General features: G+C 43.7%; 1 protein-coding gene across 2 annotated transcripts in view; it reads right to left on the bottom strand.

The window, feature by feature from the left end:
* ZEB1 (zinc finger E-box binding homeobox 1) overlaps positions 1-17920 on the bottom strand; it is a 151506-nt gene extending 133586 nt beyond the window's left edge. Inside the window, exon 1 of one of the 2 annotated variants that reach the window (XM_069729645.1) lies at positions 17741-17920. In XM_069729645.1, coding sequence (XP_069585746.1) covers positions 17741-17798 — 58 coding nt within the window. In that variant the 5' untranslated portion in view covers positions 17799-17920. Of the gene's footprint in view, positions 1-15652; positions 15843-17740 lie in introns of those variants that run through there. The other variant, XM_069729646.1, reaches the window with a different exon arrangement.
* Between the last annotated feature and the right edge of the window lie 3017 nt (positions 17921-20937).

Genomic DNA, 20937 nt, shown 5'->3' with positions numbered 1-20937 from the left:
AAATTCTGGCTTTCATTTCCATGTTAAATCGTTTCGCCTTTCTTCCTCTTCACGAGTTCCAATCTGATTTTTAATCAAAAGGAAATAAATATTAGAAGAGGATGCAGCGATTATTTCCACGGGGCACAGACTAGGCCACACATCCATCTGGAAATGTGCTAAAATTCAGAAATGTACATAAAAAAGTAAACAAAAAAAGACAACATAATTATATATATTTGTGTTTGGACACACCTCATTTAAAGATTTTTCTGTATTTTCATGACTATGAAAATTGTACATTCACACTGAAGGCATCAAAACTATGAATTAACACATGTGGAATTATATACTTAACAAAAAAGTGTGAAAAAAAACTGAAATTATGTCTTATGTTCTAGGTTCTTCAAAGTAGCCACCTTTTGCTTTGATGACTGCTTTGCACACTCTTGGCATTCTCTTGATGAGCTTCAAGAGGTAGTACCGGGAATGGTTTTCACTTCACAGGTGTGCCCTGTCAAGTTTAATAAGTGGGATTTCTTATAAATGGGGTTGGGACCATCAGTTATGTTGTGCAGAAGTCTGGTGGATACACAGCTGATAGTCCTACTGAATAGACTGTTAGAATTTGTATTATGGCAAGAAAAAAGCAGCTAAGTAAAGAAAAATGAGCGGCCATCATTACTTTAAGAAATGAAGGTCAGTCAGTCCGAAAAATTGGGAAAACTTTGAAAGTGTCCCCAAGTGCAGTTGCAAAAACCATCAAGCCCTACAAAGAAACTGGCTCACATGAGGACCGCCCCAGGAAAGGAAGACCAAGAGTCACCTCTGCTTCTGAGGATAAGTTTATCCAAGTCACCAGCCTCAGAAATCGCAGGTTAACAGCAGCTCAGATTAGAGACCAGGTCAATGCCACACAGAGTTCTAGCAGCAGACACATCTCTACAACAACTGTTAAGAGGAGACTTTGTGCAGCAGGCCTTCATGGTAAAATAGCTGCTAGGGAACCACTGCTAAGGACAGGCAACAAGCAGAAGAGACTTGTTTGGGCTAAAGAACACAAGGAGTGGACATTAGACCAGTGGAAATTTGTGCTTTGGTCTGATGAGTCCAAATTTGAGATTTTTGGTTCCAACCACCGTGTCTTTGTGCGACGCAGAAAAGGTGAATGGATGGACTGTACATGCATAGTTCCCACCGTGAAGCATGGAGGAGGAGGTGTGATGGTGTCGGGGTGCTTTGCTGGTGACACTGTTGGGGATTTATTCAAAATTGAAGGCATACTGAACCAGCATGGCTACCACAGCATCTTGCAGCGGCATGCTATTCCATCCGGTTTGCGTTTAGTTGGACCATCATTTATTTTTCAACAGGACAATGACCCCAAACACACCTCCAGGCTGTATAAGGGCTATTTGACCAAGAAGGAGAGTGATGGGGTGCTACGACAGATGACCTGGCCTCCACAGTCACCAGACCTGAACCCAATCGAGATGGTTTGGGGTGAGCTGGACCGCAGAGTGAAGGCAAAAGGGCCAACAAGTGCTAAGCATCTCTGGGAACTCTTTCAAGATTGTTGGAAGACCATTCCCGGTGACTACCTCTTGAAGCTCATCAAGAGAATGCCAAGAGTGTGCAAAGCAGTCATCAAAGCAAAAGGTGGCTACCTTGAAGAACCTAGAATATAAGCCATATTTTCGGTTGTTTCACACTTTTTTGTTAAGTATATAATTCCACATGTGTTAATTCATAGTTTTGATGCCTTCAGTGTGAATGTACAATTTTCATAGTATTTACATAGTACATATATACATAATTTCATATATATTTTCCAGGGGGGGGGGGGGGGTAAAAAATAAAAAGGGTACTAATATTGGCTAATTGATTAACTTTCATAGAAATTTAGAAAAGTTAATATACATTTTATGTGCTGTCAATGTAAAGGTACTGTCACACTAGACGATATCGCTAGCGATCCGTGACGTTGCAGCGTCCTCGCTAGCGATATCGTCCAGTGTGACAGGCAGCAGCGATCAGGCCCCTGCTGTGCTGTCGCTGGTCGGGGAAGAAAGTCCAGAACTTTATTTGGTCGCTGGACTCCCCGCAGACATCGCTGGATCGGCGTGTGTGACACCGATTCAGCGATGTCTTCACTGGTAACCAGGGTAAACATCGGGTAACTAAGCGCAGGGCCGCGCTTAGTAACCCGATGTTTACCCTGGTTACCATCCTAAAAGTAAAAAAAAAAACAACTACTACATACTTACCTACAGCCGTCTGTCCTCCAGCGCTGTGCTCTGCACTCCTCCTGCTCTGGCTGTGAGCGTCGGTCAGCCGGAAAGCAGAGCGGTGACGTCACCGCTCTGCTTTCCGGCCGCTGTGCTCACAGCCAGTACAGGAGGAGTGCAGAGCGCAGCGCTGGAGGACAGACGGCTGTAGGTAAGTATGTAGTGTTTGTTTTTTTTTACTTTTAGGATGGTAACCAGGGTAAACATCGGGTTACTAAGCGCGGCCCTGCGCTTAGTTACCCGATGTTTACCAGCATCGTTGGTCGCTGGAGAGCTGTCTGTATGACAGCTCTCCAGCGACCAAACAGCGACGCTGCAGCGATCCGGATCGTTGTCGGTATCGCTGCAGCGTCGCTAAGTGTGACGGTACCTTAAAGGGGTTGCCTTGTGTAAGCAAGTAATCGCCTATTCACAGGATAGGTGATAATGGACAGTAAGTAGAGACCGACTGGCAGAAGACACCACTTTTATCCCAGTTCCAAGAATGGAGCGATAGGTCACAGATGCTGGACCGCAGACACATTCATTCCTTATGGGGCTGCTGGGGAAAGCTAGTGCCTTTATGGCAAGCACATTCTGTTAATGTCTTTAGGGCTCATTCAAATGTCACTATTTTCCATGTACAAGAAAAACTGACCGGTTTCAGTTTGATCTGCATTCCTCGCACGTGGAGAAAAAAATAAATAAATTAAACCCGCATCTCAAAGACGTCCTGGAACTTTAATGTTCACGCGTTGGTCCTTCTATAAATGAGAACTAATTTGCCACCTATCTGATAAACAATTCCAGGTACATTGTCCATGTGACCATGGGTTAACACCCGAGGTACCGCGGGCTCAGATTCAGAAGATTTATATAGGTCAGTTACTTCGGGCCTTTGCATTTTCTCTTTGATCACATCAAATTAAATAACCTGCCATAAATTCTTCATAAGGGGAAAAAAAAAAATGGCAGTCTGACATATTACTGGCAGAAATCCGCATTTGCCGGTGTGCAATAGGTGTCGGGAGGTTATCGCCAAGTCTGCAAGATATAAAACTTTAATACGCATCTGTTCCCAGCCAATAATTCCATCTGATTAGTCATTGGCAGGATTTAACGTAAAATCAAACCAGGATACTAGAGATATTCTGTATTTAAGAACATTAAAATGGATAATCTAAAAGGCCTGGAAAGCAATATTACATAGGGCAGAACGGATGATCTTTATGGATGGGATGTGACCACTAGCAATAGTGTAACCCAGGTACAAACATGTATCGCCTACCCAGTAGATGGGTTATATGAGATTATGGTCCAACTGATTGTTCTGGCATTGGTGGGAAACCTAAGGACACCGGTGCCTCAACCACCCCTCCAATAATGGCACTCGCACGCGAGGGAACTGTAGGTCAAATGGATGGTGATCAAGCATATGTCTTGCCGCTTGTATGGAAATGGCTGAGCAGTTGGTGTGTGATGGCGAGGGGTGGGCCAACGGGTGCAGGGACAGCGATCAGTGGTGGCTTAAGTGATAGAACATCAACCAACCTTAAATTGTTTGAAGTTGGACTACGCCATTATCAATAATGCGTCTTACATCCTGAGGTTTTGGATCAGTACTTCTCAAGATTGTTTGTCCCATGATCTGTCTTCAGGAGCACTGCTTCCCAGCCTCCTGTTGGCTGATAATTGACAGGTCAGATCACCGTCACTGTTATCCCACATCTGGCCCAAACTGTTCGCTCGCCGAAGCTGCAGAGACCGCTTCGCCCCAGGAGCATCGGATGAGGGTATGGGCACCGAAGTTGGTCAGATTGGGGCATACAAACGTTTAATGAAAGTACTGCACTCCTTGACAAGGGAAACTGCCACCACTAAGAGACTGCAAAGTGAGCGGTAACCTAGTCGGTGAGCAGTTCTCTTGAATAAAAGTTGTTCTGCAGGACTCAGCAGTGGCTGCTACACACAATGGAGCTGTGAAATGCAGCTGTTTAATGTTCACATTACCTGCCACCAAGGCCGTTAGCATTTGATCAGTTGGATTGTCGGTCCACCACCGATCTGATATTGATCACCCATCCCGAGGCCATTAATATATGACCGGACCTCCCCCCTGGAACACCAAGCGTGGGGAACCAGTTGAGCCCACACGGAGCCATAGAAAAAGATATAAAACCTCACCATTTCCTAGCATTGGTTCCCTTTTTATGGTTGTCCACAGAGCAACATTACATTGTATTAATGATTTGAGATAGAAACTAGAAGTGATGGAGCATCTGATTCTTTTTTAAGGCAAGATTTTAAAAAAATATATACCGGTATATAACCATAGCACAGCTGTGCGAACAAAATCCATTCAGAACTGGATTAATGCAGAAGGATCCGGCCGGCAACGATAGCCATCCAATAGCCCCAAATAATCCCTATGCAGAGAGCTGGCTGCAACAATGGACGGCTGGACCAGGCCTGAATTGTAAGATGACTGGTAATTTACCAAGAGTGACCGCACTGGGGGAGGGGGCAACACATGCATCAATTTCCATGTCTGCAGTAGCTGGGAATGATGGGCTCACAAAGGCGCGGGGAGGACCCAGCTGTCACTCCGACGGGCACAAGTGGGATACAAGGATCCGGGCCACAACTCCACCTCCGCTGGATAGAAAACCCAACAAAAAGAAAGAAAGATATTCCACAACCAAGAACAAAACTAAACCTCACAAGGCGACAGATCCAGCGATCAGAACTTTCAGTATTTAGGCTCCAGGCTCTGATATCATTACATATGGATACAAGGCCTTAGAGGCAGAGATCTGAGGGACTGGTGGCAGCAGCGAGAGACGGCAGCGCTGCTTATGGACTCGGGACATAAAACATCAAGAAAATTACATATTATTGCTGCATTGTGTGCATTACTGTAAAACAGCAGATATACCTGCAGTTTTCAGACTATATTAGGTTGTTGGTATATATATATATATATACACACACATACACACAGTATATTTATTTTTTATTTTTATTTTTTTTACAAAAACTAGCACTTTCTTTGCACCCCATTTGGATGCATTGAATTCAGATGGATCTCATGAGGTTTTTAGCGAATCCGATTCTTAAACTTTTTTAGACCAAAAGTGAATGGCATATAATCACCTGAACAATCGGGCCAAAAAACAGCATTGCCTGCTACAGTCGCACTATGCGGCCATATGCATACCGCCAAATAAGCTCATTAAAAACACGCACGAGATAAGAAATATCTGTACATACTGCGCTGACATGGACGTACACATGGAACCCCCGCACCGGCTTCACAAGTTATTCTGGGCCATTTTAGCATGTAAGCAACAGCTGTCTGGAATTTTTTTTTTTTTTTATCTTATTTTTTTTCATATTTTTATTTCAGTTTCTATCTTTTTACTCTCTCACACAAGTGATTATTAGTCACCTGCAATAAGTTCAATGGACAACTTAAAAAAAATAAAATAACACTATTGTGATGTATCCCATGTGGTTGCAAGGAAAGAAAAGAAAAAAAAATTACCGGGTAGGGGGGAGGGAAAAGTAAGAGGGTGGGAGAACGTGACCCTAGCTTGCATCTTCAAACTCCTGCAGTGAAGAAGAAAACCTCTAAATGAAGACTTGAGAGCCAAAGAAGTGTTTTTCTTTTTCTTTTCAGCTGGGGAATCTGCAGTTCATACAGAATACACAACTTTATTGACAGGGCAGGAAGACTCAGAATACTTTCAGCTGTTCTCCACTGGGATTAACAGTTTCCTCAACAAACAAAAAAAAGAGGAGAGCTCTATCGGGAGACGACATGTGATGGGACATGAAGCTTCAGAATCATGGGAGCACATCACATGCTGGGGCTCGTAGGATCGTTCCCCCCTGTTATTCTATGGGCCTATGTCCCATGTGATCTTGAGGGGGAAAAAAAAAAAAAAAAGTTATGTTTAGTACAAAAGAAAGCACAACAGGCAATAAAAAAAAGTCAGACCTATATAACACTGCAGCATCCGCAGTCATTTTTGATAACTTGACTACAGTTTTGGATTTCTTCTGTGGAACTCATACCGGGTTTCATACATGAATTATATAGGAAAAAAAAAAAAGTGTGGGCTGTACTTTCAGGCAGGACAGATTCTTTGTGATTCACTTGTGCATGCTTAAAAAAAAAAAAAAAATATTTAATTAATATATATATATATATATATATATATATATATATATATATACATACACACACACACACACACACACACACAGAGCTGTAGGGCCACATTCACACATCAGTATTTTAAACCCAAAATCAGGAGGGGAACGGTTAGGCTGCCGTCACACTATCAGTATTTTACATCAGTTTTTGTAAGCCAAAACCAGGAGTGGAACAATTAGAGGAAAAGTATAATAGAAACATATGCACCACTTCTGTATTTATCACCCACTCCTGGTTTTGGCTTACAAATACTGATGTAAAATACTGACCAAATACTGATAGTGTGAAGGCAGCCTAATAGAAACACGTCACCACTTCTGTATATCACCCACTTCTGGTTTTTACTTACAAATGACTAATGTGAAATACTGACCAAAATAGTGCTGTGTGAACGTGGCCTTATTAGGGAAAGTTCTTCCAGACTGTTTTCCTTGTGTGAACATTCCGTCGCCTCTCATTACTTTGCCAATGGTTAGCGGCTATGGAGTAAGAACCGCGAGACCACCACGATCAAGTCTAACCTGCAGCAAATACCAAAATGTGCACAGCGCCTTAAATCCCATCCCAAGAAATTGAACATTGATTAGAATATTTTTATTTATATTTTTCATCCAGAAAGGCACCCAGATTCCCCCCTTTTTTAACTTGCTCCATAATAATTAAAGAATCCAGAGTCTGAAAAATCCAGGTGACAATCCACATGAAAGCTAAAATGCAGAAAGGTCCACACACTTGTTCTGCTTCTACCTCTTAATTTAGAGGAAATGGGGAGGTCAGATTTAATATTTAGTTTGGCTCTTCTCAATTTTCACCTGGACAATTTCCCAATGTTTATAGCAGCCATTAGGAAATGCGTTTTCCAACTTTTATTGAGAAAAAGTCTGCAGGACAACAGGGTTGTAGATTGGGGATGGGTAACTGGCATGTTCCTCTGGTTCTAGGGACCAGGCACCAAGAAGCCACTTTGCTTTGGCCAGGATATATCATGAGGCCTGTAAACACAGCTCTGCAGGATAGTAAGAATTATGCAAAAAAATGACAAATAAAAAAATTAAAAAGATTTAACTTTCCCCTTTTTTAGTTGATTGTCATGTCAGTCATTCATTGATGCATATCTAATATATAATTGCCTAGAATACTACTTCCTGCAATTTGTGCCAACTTCCTGTCCGGAGCTAATGTCCGGAGATAATGTCCGGAGATAAGTGACGTCAGTGTCCAGTGTCTGATTGGTTGCCGCCTGCTGCGAGCGACCAATCAGAAACGTGCCGTACTGTGACACACTCCGCCCGCCATTTTGGTGTGATTTTTGAATTTTTACCTCACAGCAAGTTTCTACTGCGTGGAGGCGGGCCCAGTGACGTTGCTCTTCAAGCTCCGTCAAAAAAAATGATAATACCATTTACCAAAACTATATATATTTAGTTGTGAAGTGGTTCAGTGACATTTTCACACCAATTTTGAACTTTTGTTTGGTGTTTTCTCCATATACTGCCTATTATTCACTGACTGTTATACTGAGAGACTGCCGTTTATTAACCTCTTCTTTGCCACATTGGGTATATTGCTCTATTATTTGCCACATAAGGACATTGTCCATTATTGCCCAGCAATTTCTCTGCAATATAAACTGCCTATTTATTAATATCTGCATTCCTGCAAAGAACTATTGCCTATTATTAACTGGCTATTTTCCTACTACCTGACACTGCCTCTTATTAACCTGTTGTTTGCCACCACCACGCTTAAAGCTGTTTAGCTTAGCCAACATGAGCTCTAATAGTAAGGATACTAATGACACAGAGCCCAAAGCTGCTGATGGCGCACGTAAGATTAGGTCTGATAGAAAGTATACTAATAATGCAGAGCAAAAAGACGCCGATGCCGCACGTAAGCGCAAACAGCGTGCTAACAAGAGTACAGAGGATAGATGCAAGCGCATGGACACTGTTAAGTATACTAATGACACAGAGTCCAAAGCTTATGATGGCGCACGTAAGATCAGGTCTGATATAAAGTATGGTAATGATGCAGAGCGAAAAGCTGCCGATGCCGCACGTAAGCGCAAACAGCGTGCTAAGTCTGATGTCTTTCATCCCTCCCCTCATAAGCATGTTCATGGATCCTGTGTAACTGTACCTTAAATAACAAGAATTGCCAAGAGCTGGTGAGTGCAGCCATTTTTTGTTCTTTCTTACTATTATTTATTAATTGTATTATTCTTACATTTGAATAAATAAAGTATATATATGGATTCTAGACTCCCGATTCTTTAGAATCGGGCTGCCATCTAGTACATACATAATATATTCATGCGAGATCTTGAGAGTCCGAGAAGAAAGCTCAGAGACGTCCTTTTGTAAGAACTGGCCGGACACCTGCATCACTGAATGATGGAGATGCCAATCAATCAAAAAGGGAGAAAGTTAAAAAAAAAAAAAAAAAAACCATTAAGAAAACAAAGAGTCCTCATCTACATTCCTTTAGGACCCCTGCCTGTCCAGGTTTAAAAAGGGATAATCCACACCATAGAGCATTTGCTTCAATAAATCAGTTGGGGTTAAGCATAGGTAGCCCCCTTAATAAAATATCTTAAGAAATGAACACAATTAGCAGATGATGACCATAAATACGGAAAACCAGTGCAGATATATATTAAAAAAAAATTGTCTACACAAATGTAATGAAAATATTGAAAGATGTTTTATGCATAGGCATCACACTGCTAGAGATTGCAACACGGCCATAGTATACCTTTATTCCCCCCCCCCATCTGGTTGTTATGGCATCCCCCTCACCCCTCCTAATACACATACCAGGGATAGTGGTTTGTAAGAGGGGAGAAAAAAAAAGAAAAAAAGCGTGACATAGAAAACAGGTGGGTCGGTGTGAAAGTTTTTTTTTTTTTTCCCCCAAATACACCAACATTATCACTGCAGTACAATACTACAGCAGCCAAGATAGGCAAGAACTGTAAGGTATGAACTAGGCCTTATCTGGAATTGTAGTATCCAGAGAAAACAATTATGGAGCGGGAACTGCAATGGTTTTTATTATTTTTTTATTTTAAGATTATATATATATATATATATATATATATATATATATATATATATATATATATATATATATATATATATATTCTAGTGCTGCAGTTACGGGCGCCTCAGCAGACTAGAGAGTGATCAGGTTAGATAAGGTTTTCCTGCAGATGCAATCAGTGTATGACTGTAGGCGCGTATTCCGCCCCCATCGCGGGTCTCGCGACCCACCCTAATAGTGTCATATATGCCTATAAAAGCTTTTAGTCCAGGTCAGGAGACCCGAGGTCAAACCAGGAATTGCAGCGATAACACAGGCAGTAAAATATGATGACTACAGGATCATGTATATGGCTGTATTATAATACTGTGATTATATTCAGATATTGGACCAGTCTCTGTACTGCGGGGTTTAAGCCCGAGCTCCAAGGTTCTGGTCACTTCTCATCCATCAATACATTGTACAGCTACGTCATTAGTATTCTGCGCTATATACCCGCCATACCTTCATACATATTCAAACTGGCTGAGTAGATTCCAAAAGGGCATACATTTTATTTCTACCCCCACCCCACTTTCCACTTAAAGAGGACCTGTCAGCAGGTTAGAAATGTCCTGCTTTTGCGCTTATTTTATTCTGGCTGCTCTCCTGAATATTCAGTTTTTAGTTGTGTCCCCCCAATCCATCATACATTTCTAGAGATGTGGGCCTTTTTACTTCTAGTTAATCTTTACATTCTTTACCAAGGAGGCGTGACTCACAGGATAGTAATGCAGAGCAGCATAAAGACGCCCCCAGGGAACCCTGACAGACACGCCCCCAGGGAACCCTGACAGACACGCCCCCAGGGAACCCTGACAGACACGCCCCCAGGGAACCCTGACAGACACGCCCCTTTGAGTATATGATAGATAGAGCTACAATATCATAAAATGTATCATAATATTGTGGCGTTTGCTTTTCAGCCTATATAGAGACACTCCAGCAGCAACAGAGACAAAGCAGTAAACCCAAGGAGGGTAAGCAGCATCTGATTTTTTTGTCATGATAAAAAACAACTAAATTTACCAACTATTGGAAAGGGAAAAAGTCTTTTTAATAATAAATAAAAAAAAGGGGCCAACCAAAAGTAATAATGTGAATGGTCAATTTAAGTCTTTACTACTGTAGAATATAAGTCGGAGGGATCACTTTTCATTTATGCCTTTGAAGTTAGCCAAAAATCAGAAGTCCATAGCGAGTGATTGAGAGAGGAAGAATAGCTGAATATATAAGATGATTGCAATAAACCAATGCACTGTATTTTATTCTACCACAAGTCCATACAGCACTTTATACACCGCCATAAAAGTTAAATAAAGTGTCGCCCCGGACCGCGTTCACGTATCACGGCTATTGGTGAGCTGGAAGGTCAGACACTAATCTTTTGATTGAAAACATGGCCACTTCTTAGCGGCTGCTTAACATCCTAATTTGTAGCATTTGTGGTATGGAACGTTGTTATATATATTTGGAGCATGTTTCCTATAAAACGGCTCCTCAAGGGGCGCTCCCCCTGTGGATGAGACACAAATCCACAGCACAATGGCTCCGGTAGCCATGAGCCCTGCGTAATCTGGATGATGGCTGAGCGGAGCAGATGGCTCTACACCGGGATAAGATCAGAATTCACAATACAATGTAATGAGTTTAGCTGAAGGATGACTTGACAGGCGGCGCGGATCAGGACTGCGCCGTGTACACACCTTCCTCCACCCCATAACCGGGAGGCAGCATCTCACCCCATAGCAAGTACTGAACAAACAAACAAAAATGTTTAAGGCATTTTTTTTTTTTACATGTGTGGGTTTCCTCCGGGTTCTCCGGTTTCCTCCCACACTCCAAAAAGACATACTGATAGGGAATGTAGATTGTGAGCCCCATCGGGGACAATGATGATAATGTGGAATTAATGGCGCTACGTAAGTGAGTACAATTTTGTTCCTGCTACTCTCGGTTCTTGAGCTATGGTCTCCCTCTTCTACTTAATTCTGGTTTTATTAGCCAAGGGGTCTTGTCTTCAAAGAGACTCAAGAGTTGAGGACTATGCTCAGCTGTCTAAAGGCCAGATTTACATTTTAAAGGAGAGGTGCCCATTAGTGATGAGCGAACGTGCTCCGATAAGATGTTACTCGTGGCCTAACCGAGTGATGGGTCCCTGCAGTTACATCAGGTTAAAAAAAAAAAAAAAATAATAATAATAATAATAATAATAAAAATGTTTACAAGTGACAGGTCCTTTTAAAGCCCCCCATATCATCCAAATTGTAGACTAAAAGTATATCTGCATTACAAACAATTTTTTTTTTCAATTAATTAAACTAAATAAGTTTTTATTCGTCCTCACTTTCAAAAACAAACAAGCAAGCAAAACAAACAAACTACAAAAAAAACACCACACATCCACACAATATGGGTCCAGTCAATCAGGACAGCGCTGAGGAATCGAATACATAATGACCCGGAGCAGTGAGGAGACTCGCCCTCCCCTCCGATCACCTCCATGGCCGTTCTATTTTAATATGTCCTCTGCTCTCCGGCACGGTGCTATTCCTGGTCCGCAGGCTCGGCCCCTGGATTTACATTAATACTATTTGGTCGTCCCGGGAGGGCGCAGCAGAAACGCTGAAGATTACACACATTGCTGGGAGAGGCTATAAAGGGTAAATTTCTGCCACATGGTGCCCCATATACACACCGCCATATGACAGGTAATGGAACGTGACACTATACGGGCCCAGAGGTTTATTCCAGATTAGTAATGCGGTCGCGTGCTCGAGCCTTTAGGCTTCAACATCAGTTTCCTCGAAGGAAAAGTCACAAAATCATCAATCAAGAACTAGAAGTGAATCGGTCACCAAAATGCAAGGAAATATGCAAAAAATTACAACTCATAATTCCTTCAATTGTGCCTGATCCATCAAGTTGTCAACAATTTCCTAGAGTCGTTCTTCACGTTCTGGTGAAAACCAATATGGCCGCAATGACAAGACCACGGGGGCCTTCGCTCGGCCTTTCTGCAGTCATTACATAGGAAAGCTCCTGGCATTTATGGAAAACATTCGGCCCACATGGCTCCATTCACCCGACTGCGGGCAAACGAGTGCCCATTAGGCTTCTGTCCATATGGCACAAGTTTTGTTAATTTAGGTACTTCATTTATTATAATGGAAACCAATGGGCGACATGCGCCGCTATAGAGAGGTATATTCAAGATATATGGCACAGACATGAAGTGGTTCTGTAAATTTAAAAAGGGGTATTCCAATCTCCAAGACCCTAACCCAATATGTAGTAAGTGTAATAATAATAATAGATATTATTAAAAACCTCCTATTAGAAATGTAGTGCAGTTCTTCTGATAAACTATGCTGCTTACCCCATGTGCAGGGCAATGCATTAGTGTAGGTATCCATGGTTACAACCGCTCATATAGTGACAGTTACCTGCTAGTGGTTGTAACCATGGATACCTAAGCTACTGCAATGCCCTGCAAATGGGGGTAAGCAGCATAGCTAAACAGAAGAACTATACTACATTTCTAATTGAAGATATTTGCTAATATTATTACTACAACTACTACATATTGGGATGTGATCTTGAAGATGGAAATACTCCTTTAAGGCTGCGTTGACATATATATATATATATATATATATATATATATATATATATATATATATATATATATATATATATATATATATATATATATATATATATATATTTTTTATTTTTTTTTTTTATTTTTTTTTTTTATTTTGAATAAAAGTTAATTTTTCTTTATTCCCCCACCCCACAATCCAGAGAGTTCATCTCCCCTTGTGAAGCGAGTCTGGAACGCTCACTTAGGCCGAATTCCTCTATTCCCCAAATGAAAGTTTCAAATCCAGCAGAGAACATGATACCAGGTTGAAAGTAAAAGTTAAAAATGGGGGGGAGGACGATGCAACAAAGAATGCAGTATCACCCGGCGTCACCGCCACCTGACGTCCTGACACTTGTTAACACCTTTAAGTTACCGTCCTGAAGCGCAGGGGATATAGATAGCAAGCGGGGGTCACTTTTAGAAATGCGCAGTAGCGCGTTCCGTGCAGCCTCGACTGCCTGGATTCTACAGTCGGAACACGCGGATGAAGCAGAGCCGAACTGTTTTATGGAATAAATAATAACCTGCTATAAAGCTACTGGATGATCGCGACACCACGCGCCAAATTACAAATTCACCTCTGCTGTATCAGTGCCAATACAGACAACCTCAGCCATGTGATACGTTTGCCTGCAAACATTAAAATATGCAAATGACAAATTCAGCTCATATCTGGACCAATAGGATTGGCATTATAATACTGATGTAGCAGAGCAGACTTTGCTGTCAGACACCACGCAGGTAAATGTAGATGGTATTTTCCAAAGTCAATGAAAAATTGGACAAATTTTTGCTCTCACCATTTACTCTAGCAAAGAAAATGCAAGCAATGAAAGAATTAGGGTAAGAATTTGCAGCAATTTCTGCATCTGTTGGCAGAAAAAAAACGCTGCAGAAAGTAGGCGCGTTTTGGCCACTTTTTTAATGCATTTTTTGGTGCAGATTTTTTCACTAGTTTGAGTGAAACACTGAAAGAATTGATATGTTGTAGAATTAAATGTGCAAGTCAATAATCAATGCATGGGCACAAGTTTAGTTTACTGGTTGTGACAAATGGAAAAAAGGAAAAAGGTGACCTAATCCGCAACGTGTGCACAGATCCTATAACCAACTCAGCTCTGCTACATCCATAAAAGGTTTTTCCTGTATACACAAGTAGATACGAGTCATTCGAGGCCAAGACTTGGTCACGCTCATCTTTTAGGGGGGTTTTTGGTTTGTCTCTATGGTCCTCAGGTCCGCCATGGTCCTGACGCGTTTCAGAGTAGAGGTCAGCCTCACCTCCTCACTCACTGAATGACATTTTAGAAAGGAGAAAATAGCAAGTCATTCTTTAGAGCGGACTCCTCCTCCCCCACTGGATCTGGACAGACCATTAATAGCATTTGTCCTGACCGTTACTGGACTGAGCAGAGAGATAATACTCCGCACTGCTCCAGTGTACGGCCCAGACACCGCAAAAGGGCTTAAAAGCTTATCAAAATTCTGTTTCCCCTCCATGCAAGGGAGATGGATGAGTAATAAAACGCTACCTCTAATGCAGCTTTATAATACATGAGCAATTGCATTACTGCGACGCCCCACGCATACACTCCGGCTCTGTAGCCAAATGCTCTCGATTAGTTTACAGGCTGTCAACTTCCATTACCTAGTAGCAGCGTCCTCCCCCCTTTTGTTGCACCTTGCTGCAAAGTGCCCCCCAATCCCAGAAATCAGATTATTAATCTAGAAAAAAAAAAAAAATCAAAACTCCAATGATACAATGTAACAAATCTAATCAGTTTGTTTATTATTTACGTAAACAAAATTGCAAGAATGACACAAAACTGGCATCAGTGTTAAAGGACCGAAAGTAAATACATAAAATGCAGGATTATCTACATACAAGACAGACACGATGGTGACGTCAGTACTTGCAGTAAAAAAAAAAAAAAAATTAAAAAATAAATAACAGAAATTAGATATGTTTCTATGATGCCTGCCCAGTGCACCTTTGCAGCCAGGGTGGGGCACCAAGGAGCGGACCACGCAATATGTCAGCGGCTTATAAAAATTGCAGTCAAACAGAAGGTAGGAGAAAAAAAAAGAAAAATTGCCAGAGGTAAATCAATGCTTCCCTGGAGATCGGAGGAGGCAGCAGGCAGGAGGGGGCTGCCAGGCATTGCAGGAATGAAGTAAACACCATTTTTATTTCTATGATTCCTCTACCTGTATAAGTAGTTGCCATTTGGTGCGGTAATTTCCTGTAGATAATCAATCAATAGATCCTTGGCTCGCTCACAGCATCAGATTACATTTTCCATAGAATCCACAATCCCTTGCCAACCCAGGTAATCATATTTACAGGTCTCGACGCTGGGTGGCACATGCCCGCATGCCAAACACATGTCGTCAGCAATGACAAGAAGTGCCCCCCCCCCCCTAATCATCTCCAGCATCAGCATCCCCCAAACTTACCTTGCCCTGCATCCCTACTCCATCATCCCCCACTATGGGGGTCTAGGCTGCTCATGGCAGGTCGGCGATATAATAATAGGACCACCATAGGGGATGTCATGCAGCAGCTCTGTGCAAATCCCATCCCTTTACAATCCTTGTAAGACAGGAAGTCCCATCATCATCATCCTCACAAAACCCATAATACTACAAAGTGTCATCAGCAGCAGGGAAGAAGGTGGGGGGGGGGGGGAAGCGAGGGGGGAGATTGCGAAAACAACAAGTATTTCCTCCCCTCCTTCCTTCATCTGGATTTTCCTGGACTAGGAAATATCTTTAATTTTAACCCCTCTCAGCCCAAGGGAGTGTCGGCTGTCTCCTAAATAAGTCTGCGCCCATCGACGATGGGATGAAAGTCCTAAATAACGGTATAGAGGGGAAAGGAGGGGGGCAAGAAGAAGAAGAATAAGGGGCAGCTGGAGTGTGAAATGTACAGGTTTCCCATATATAGGCTGCAGCCGGAGTAAGAAAAGAAAAAAAAGGGCCCCCTCTACTAAACAGAGACCACCCCTTAGTAGACGGGCAGGTACCTCTTTATAGAAGGAGGAGAGCGATGACCAAAAGAAGAAGAAGAAAAAAAAAAAAAAAAAAAAAAAACTTTCTGCAGGCCATTCCCCAGCTTTCACCGCACCCAGAATCGTCGTCATCATCATCCTCGCCATCAGCAGCAGCACCCACTCACCCCCAGACTGGAAACCCCCCAACCGAAATAACCTACGAGCACCTAGATAGCGGCACCCATCCAATATAAGGACCCAGCCCGGATACAGATCAGTCATTAAAAAAAAAAAAGAGGAATGGAAACCAGCAAGGGGGGAGTGACGGCCAGTAGGAAAATTACCTTCAAAAGTGGGTGGAAATATGATCAAATACAAGTGCTCTATTAACCCCTCGTGGGATGAGCCTGGAGGGCTCTGCTGTGCCAGCCCTGATGGGTTATAGTGTCAGAGTCCTCTACACAGCACATAGGGGTTAAGCCAATGGGTGAAGGGGGCGGCACTAAAAAGGAGTAAAGGGGGGGTGGGGGGTGGCAAATGCCCCCCTTATTTAGGCCACCATTTAAGGTCAGAGTGGCAAGCAGTAGAGATCTGGGGGGGGGTTCGGGACATGGGGCGACACTACTGGACTTCTCATCAAAGTCGCCCCCCAGCTACCTGTCAATTAAAAAAAAAATGACACTGCAGTAAATTAAACTACTGCAGAACATCTTTAAAACCGTCTCATCTACCTCCTCAAAAAGGGACACACTATCAAAAATGTAACTAAAACCCCAAGCAGCTATATTGTGTCATTAACAACTTCACTCAGGGAGGAAGAGAGAGATAATAATAATAATAATCTTTGTTTTTATATAGCGCCAACATATTCCGCAGCGCTTTACAGTTTAATATATATAAATCTATGCTTTTAGGGGCAATCTGCTTGATGGTGAGCAGAGGTGTACGAGGTTCTGCAGCAGCTGTGGTGGGCTGTACCTGGCCTGTGGAGACATATATACCTGGCCCCAGCACTGCAGGCTCGGCATGAGCAGAGGATGTGCTGGAGACAATCAATACCCTGGTACTGCAGCAACAGTGCCTTCCCCAGACTGGGGAGCAGAATGGGAAGAATACGCCGCCCCCCTTATCTCCCAGGTAACAGGACTCCGGAGCCCCCCGAGCCCCCCACAATGCAGGAAAGTTCCATGAAGCGGCTCCATGTCACACTGATGGGCTGCAGCGCAGGCCAGGACCGGCGGCCACCTCTGCCTACAATAACGTGGCCGCTGATCCGCTACTTCTGCAATACCTGGAGAATGAGGAGGAGGGGGATGGAGGAAGTTTGGGTTCGGGGGTCCGGGGGGCGCGCACCGGGGGGCAGTGCGGGCTCGGCGCTCTCCGCACGGTCACACGGGCTCGGATGCGTGTAACGGTCCAGGGAGGAGGCGGCAGCAGGTAACATAACGGTGCGCACAGCCCCGGCCCCCGGCGCCGCTCTCCCGCACACCAGGCACGGCCGGCTCCCCGGCTCCCGTCCGCAGCCCGCCCCCAGCCCTGCCCGGACACTCACCGTTATTCCGCCTGGGGTTCGCCTGTTTTCTGCGCTTACACCTGGGGCCATCCGCCATGATCCTCTCGTTCTTGTGTCTAAATGCTCGAGTCACCTCCCTCCCCCGCCCCTCCTAACACCACCACCACCTCCTCCTCCTCCCTGCGCTGCTCTCCTCTCCCCCTGGCGAGGTCCGCACCTGGTTTACGACACTTCTCGTTTACGACATCACCTCAGCCCCCCTAGTGGTCTTCCAGGGGTGGGGGGCTCAGGTGGGGCGGAGACGCAGCCAGCACCCCCAGGAGAGGTGTCTACCGAGCAGGCTGCACCTCCACACCGGGATCCTGTCACTGCTGCGGGAGGAAATGTCACTTCCATCATGTCACAGGGTGTACTCTCAGCCCTGGTGGCACTACAACTCCCAGCAGGCCGTGTCTGGAGGGAGCTGGGACTTGTCGTTCCAGCATGTGAGCTAAAAACTCTAAAGATGACCGTACCTGTAAGTACTACAAGTCCCAGCATGGTATTTCTGGAGTCTGCTGGGATTTGTAGTTCCAGGATGTGTTGTGATAATGACAGCAGCTGTACACTCATCCCTTTTAAGTACTACAAGTCCCATCATGTTATATCTGGAGTGTGCTGGGATTTGTAGTTCCAGGATGTGTTGTAATAATGACAGCAGCTACACTCATCCCTTTAAGTACTACAAGTCCCATCATGTTATATCTGGAGTGTGCTGGGATTTGTAGTTCCAGGATGTGTTGTAATAATGACAGCAGCTGTACACTCATCATCTTTAAGTACTACAAGTCCCATCATGTTGTATCTGGAGTCTGCTGGGATTTGTAGTTCCAGGATGTGTTGTAATAATGACAGCAGCTACACTCATCATCTTTAAGTACTACAAGTCGCAGTATGTTATATCTGGAGTGTGCTGGGATTTGTAGTTCCAGGATGTGTTGTAATAATGACAGCAGCTACACTCATCATCTTTAAGTACTACAAGTCGCAGTATGTTATATCTGGAGTGTGCTGGGATTTGTAGTTCCAGGATGTGTTGTAATAATGACAGCAGCTACACTCATCATCTTTAAGTACTACAAGTCCCATCATGTTATATCTGGAGTGTGCTGGGATTTGTAGTTCCAGGATGTGTTGTAATAATGACAGCAGCTACACTCATCCCCTTTAAGTACTACAAGTCCCAGTATGTTATATCTGGAGTGTGCTGGGATTTGTAGTTCCAGGATGTGTTGTAATAATGACAGCAGCTACACTCATCCCTTTTAAGTACTACAAGTCCCAGTATGTTATTTCTGGAGTGTGCTGGGATTTGTAGTTCAAGGATGTGTTGTAATAATGACAGCGGCTGTACACTCATCATCTTTAAGTACCACAAGTCCCACCATGTTATTTATGGACTCTGCTGGGATTTGTAGTTCTAGGTTATTTTCTAAAAGCTCAGTGATGACAGCAGCTGAACATTTTTTTTTTTTTTACCTATAGGTACTAAAGGTCTCAGCAAACCTTGTCTGTGGTGTGCTGGGACTTGTAGTTCTAGGATGAGTTGTAAAAACTCAATAATGACAGAAACTGTACACTCATCCCCTTTAAGTACTACAAATCTCAGCATTTCCTGTGCTGTGGATGTTGGCACCTGAAAGTAAGGCCTGTCAGTCATAGGTTGCTATAATAATCAGCTATGTTTGCTGCTTCTTTACCTTTGTGGCACTACAAGCCCCAGCATGTCATCATGAGAGTAGTGTAGTGCTTGGACTTCTAGTTCCAGGACAACCACATGTTGTAACAAGGTCATGACATCATACAGCCAGCCTCCGATAGGAACTACAAGTCCCAGCATCCGGTGTGGGCGAGTTATCATCACCTCTAGTCCACTGCAATAAACACATCATTGTTTACTATCAAACTCAGCCCCTGTGGTACTACAACTCCCAGCATGCCATGTGAGAGATGGCACCTGAAGTCAAGGATGGCTACAGGTTCCTATAATACATAAAAGTAACCTCAGCTCCTATGTACTACAACTCCCAGCATGTCATGTCTGGATTTAGTGGAGTTGCATCATAACATTATTATTGCCACGTATTATAGGAAACTGACTTTTGTTCTCAGACAGCAATCTGGAGAGTCAGATCGGTGCAACCAGATCTGTGCAATCTGCAGCACTCGATGCTTATGATGAGACTTTTTGGGGCACTCACAGGTTGTTGCACTTAAGTTGGTGCCACCTTAGGGGCCATCAACATCCTAAAAAAATGACAATAGGTGCCAGGATAGAAACATTGGGAAACTGCGAGTGTGTGGTGCCAGCTATGGGGCATAAGTGGAGAAGAGGTGTGTGGGGGGGAAAGGTCTGGGCACATGGCCATGCATGCAGTCAGCAGCAGGGAAGGGCATGCTGCAGGGGGATTTCTGGCCATGACAGCTGCAGGTAAGGCAAGAGCAGGGCATGGGGCAACTCTGCTGCTGGAGGACATCACATGGCCCCATCAAAATGTGCTGTACTGAGGAGGGGCCTGGGCTGGGAGGAGCAGCCATCACCCTCCTCCTCTCCTCCCTCCCCAGGCAGCTGAGTGACACAATGTGACAGGAGCTGCTGCTGCTGCGAATCGCATCGTGTCTATTCAGCATCCTGTGCCAGGGCTGCAGCCCACCTGCCAGACACGTAACCAGGTGGGGAGGGGCTCCCTGCTGCAGCCAGCCCCCTCCTCTGACACTTCATCATACAGGGGAAGTGAACAGAGAAACTGCAACACATGGAAAATACAAGAAATGCAGAGGAAACAACCGCCCAGGGCTCAGCACAGCAGCTCTGCTGGCATCATGGTGGCATGTATGATGGTTACTTCTCACATATGATATCATATAGATATAAATGTCAGACAGCTGCCCCCCCCCCCCATTGTTCTTCATCGAATGGCATCAGTGTTCTTCCCATGTGTCCCTTTAAATCAAACACTTTATATTTACAAACAAATCTACAAAATAATAAACATCGCACAATAGAAAATAGAAACAAAGTATCAAATATTCTTCCTATATTCTGAGATGTATAACATCGCACCCGAGGGGGTCCATAAGCGCGGACCCCCACTATCGCTGCAACCATCCGCTTTAGAGTAAGAGATTATTAACTGCAGTGACGGACATATCATTGGTGCAGCCTGTGCATCCGCACAGGGGTCCAAGAATTAAGG

This window comes from Ranitomeya imitator, chromosome 6 (genome assembly GCF_032444005.1).
Source record: "Ranitomeya imitator isolate aRanImi1 chromosome 6, aRanImi1.pri, whole genome shotgun sequence".
In the NCBI taxonomy this organism is placed as follows: Eukaryota; Metazoa; Chordata; class Amphibia; order Anura; family Dendrobatidae; genus Ranitomeya; species Ranitomeya imitator.
This window is presented reverse-complemented; position numbering and strand designations above follow the sequence as displayed.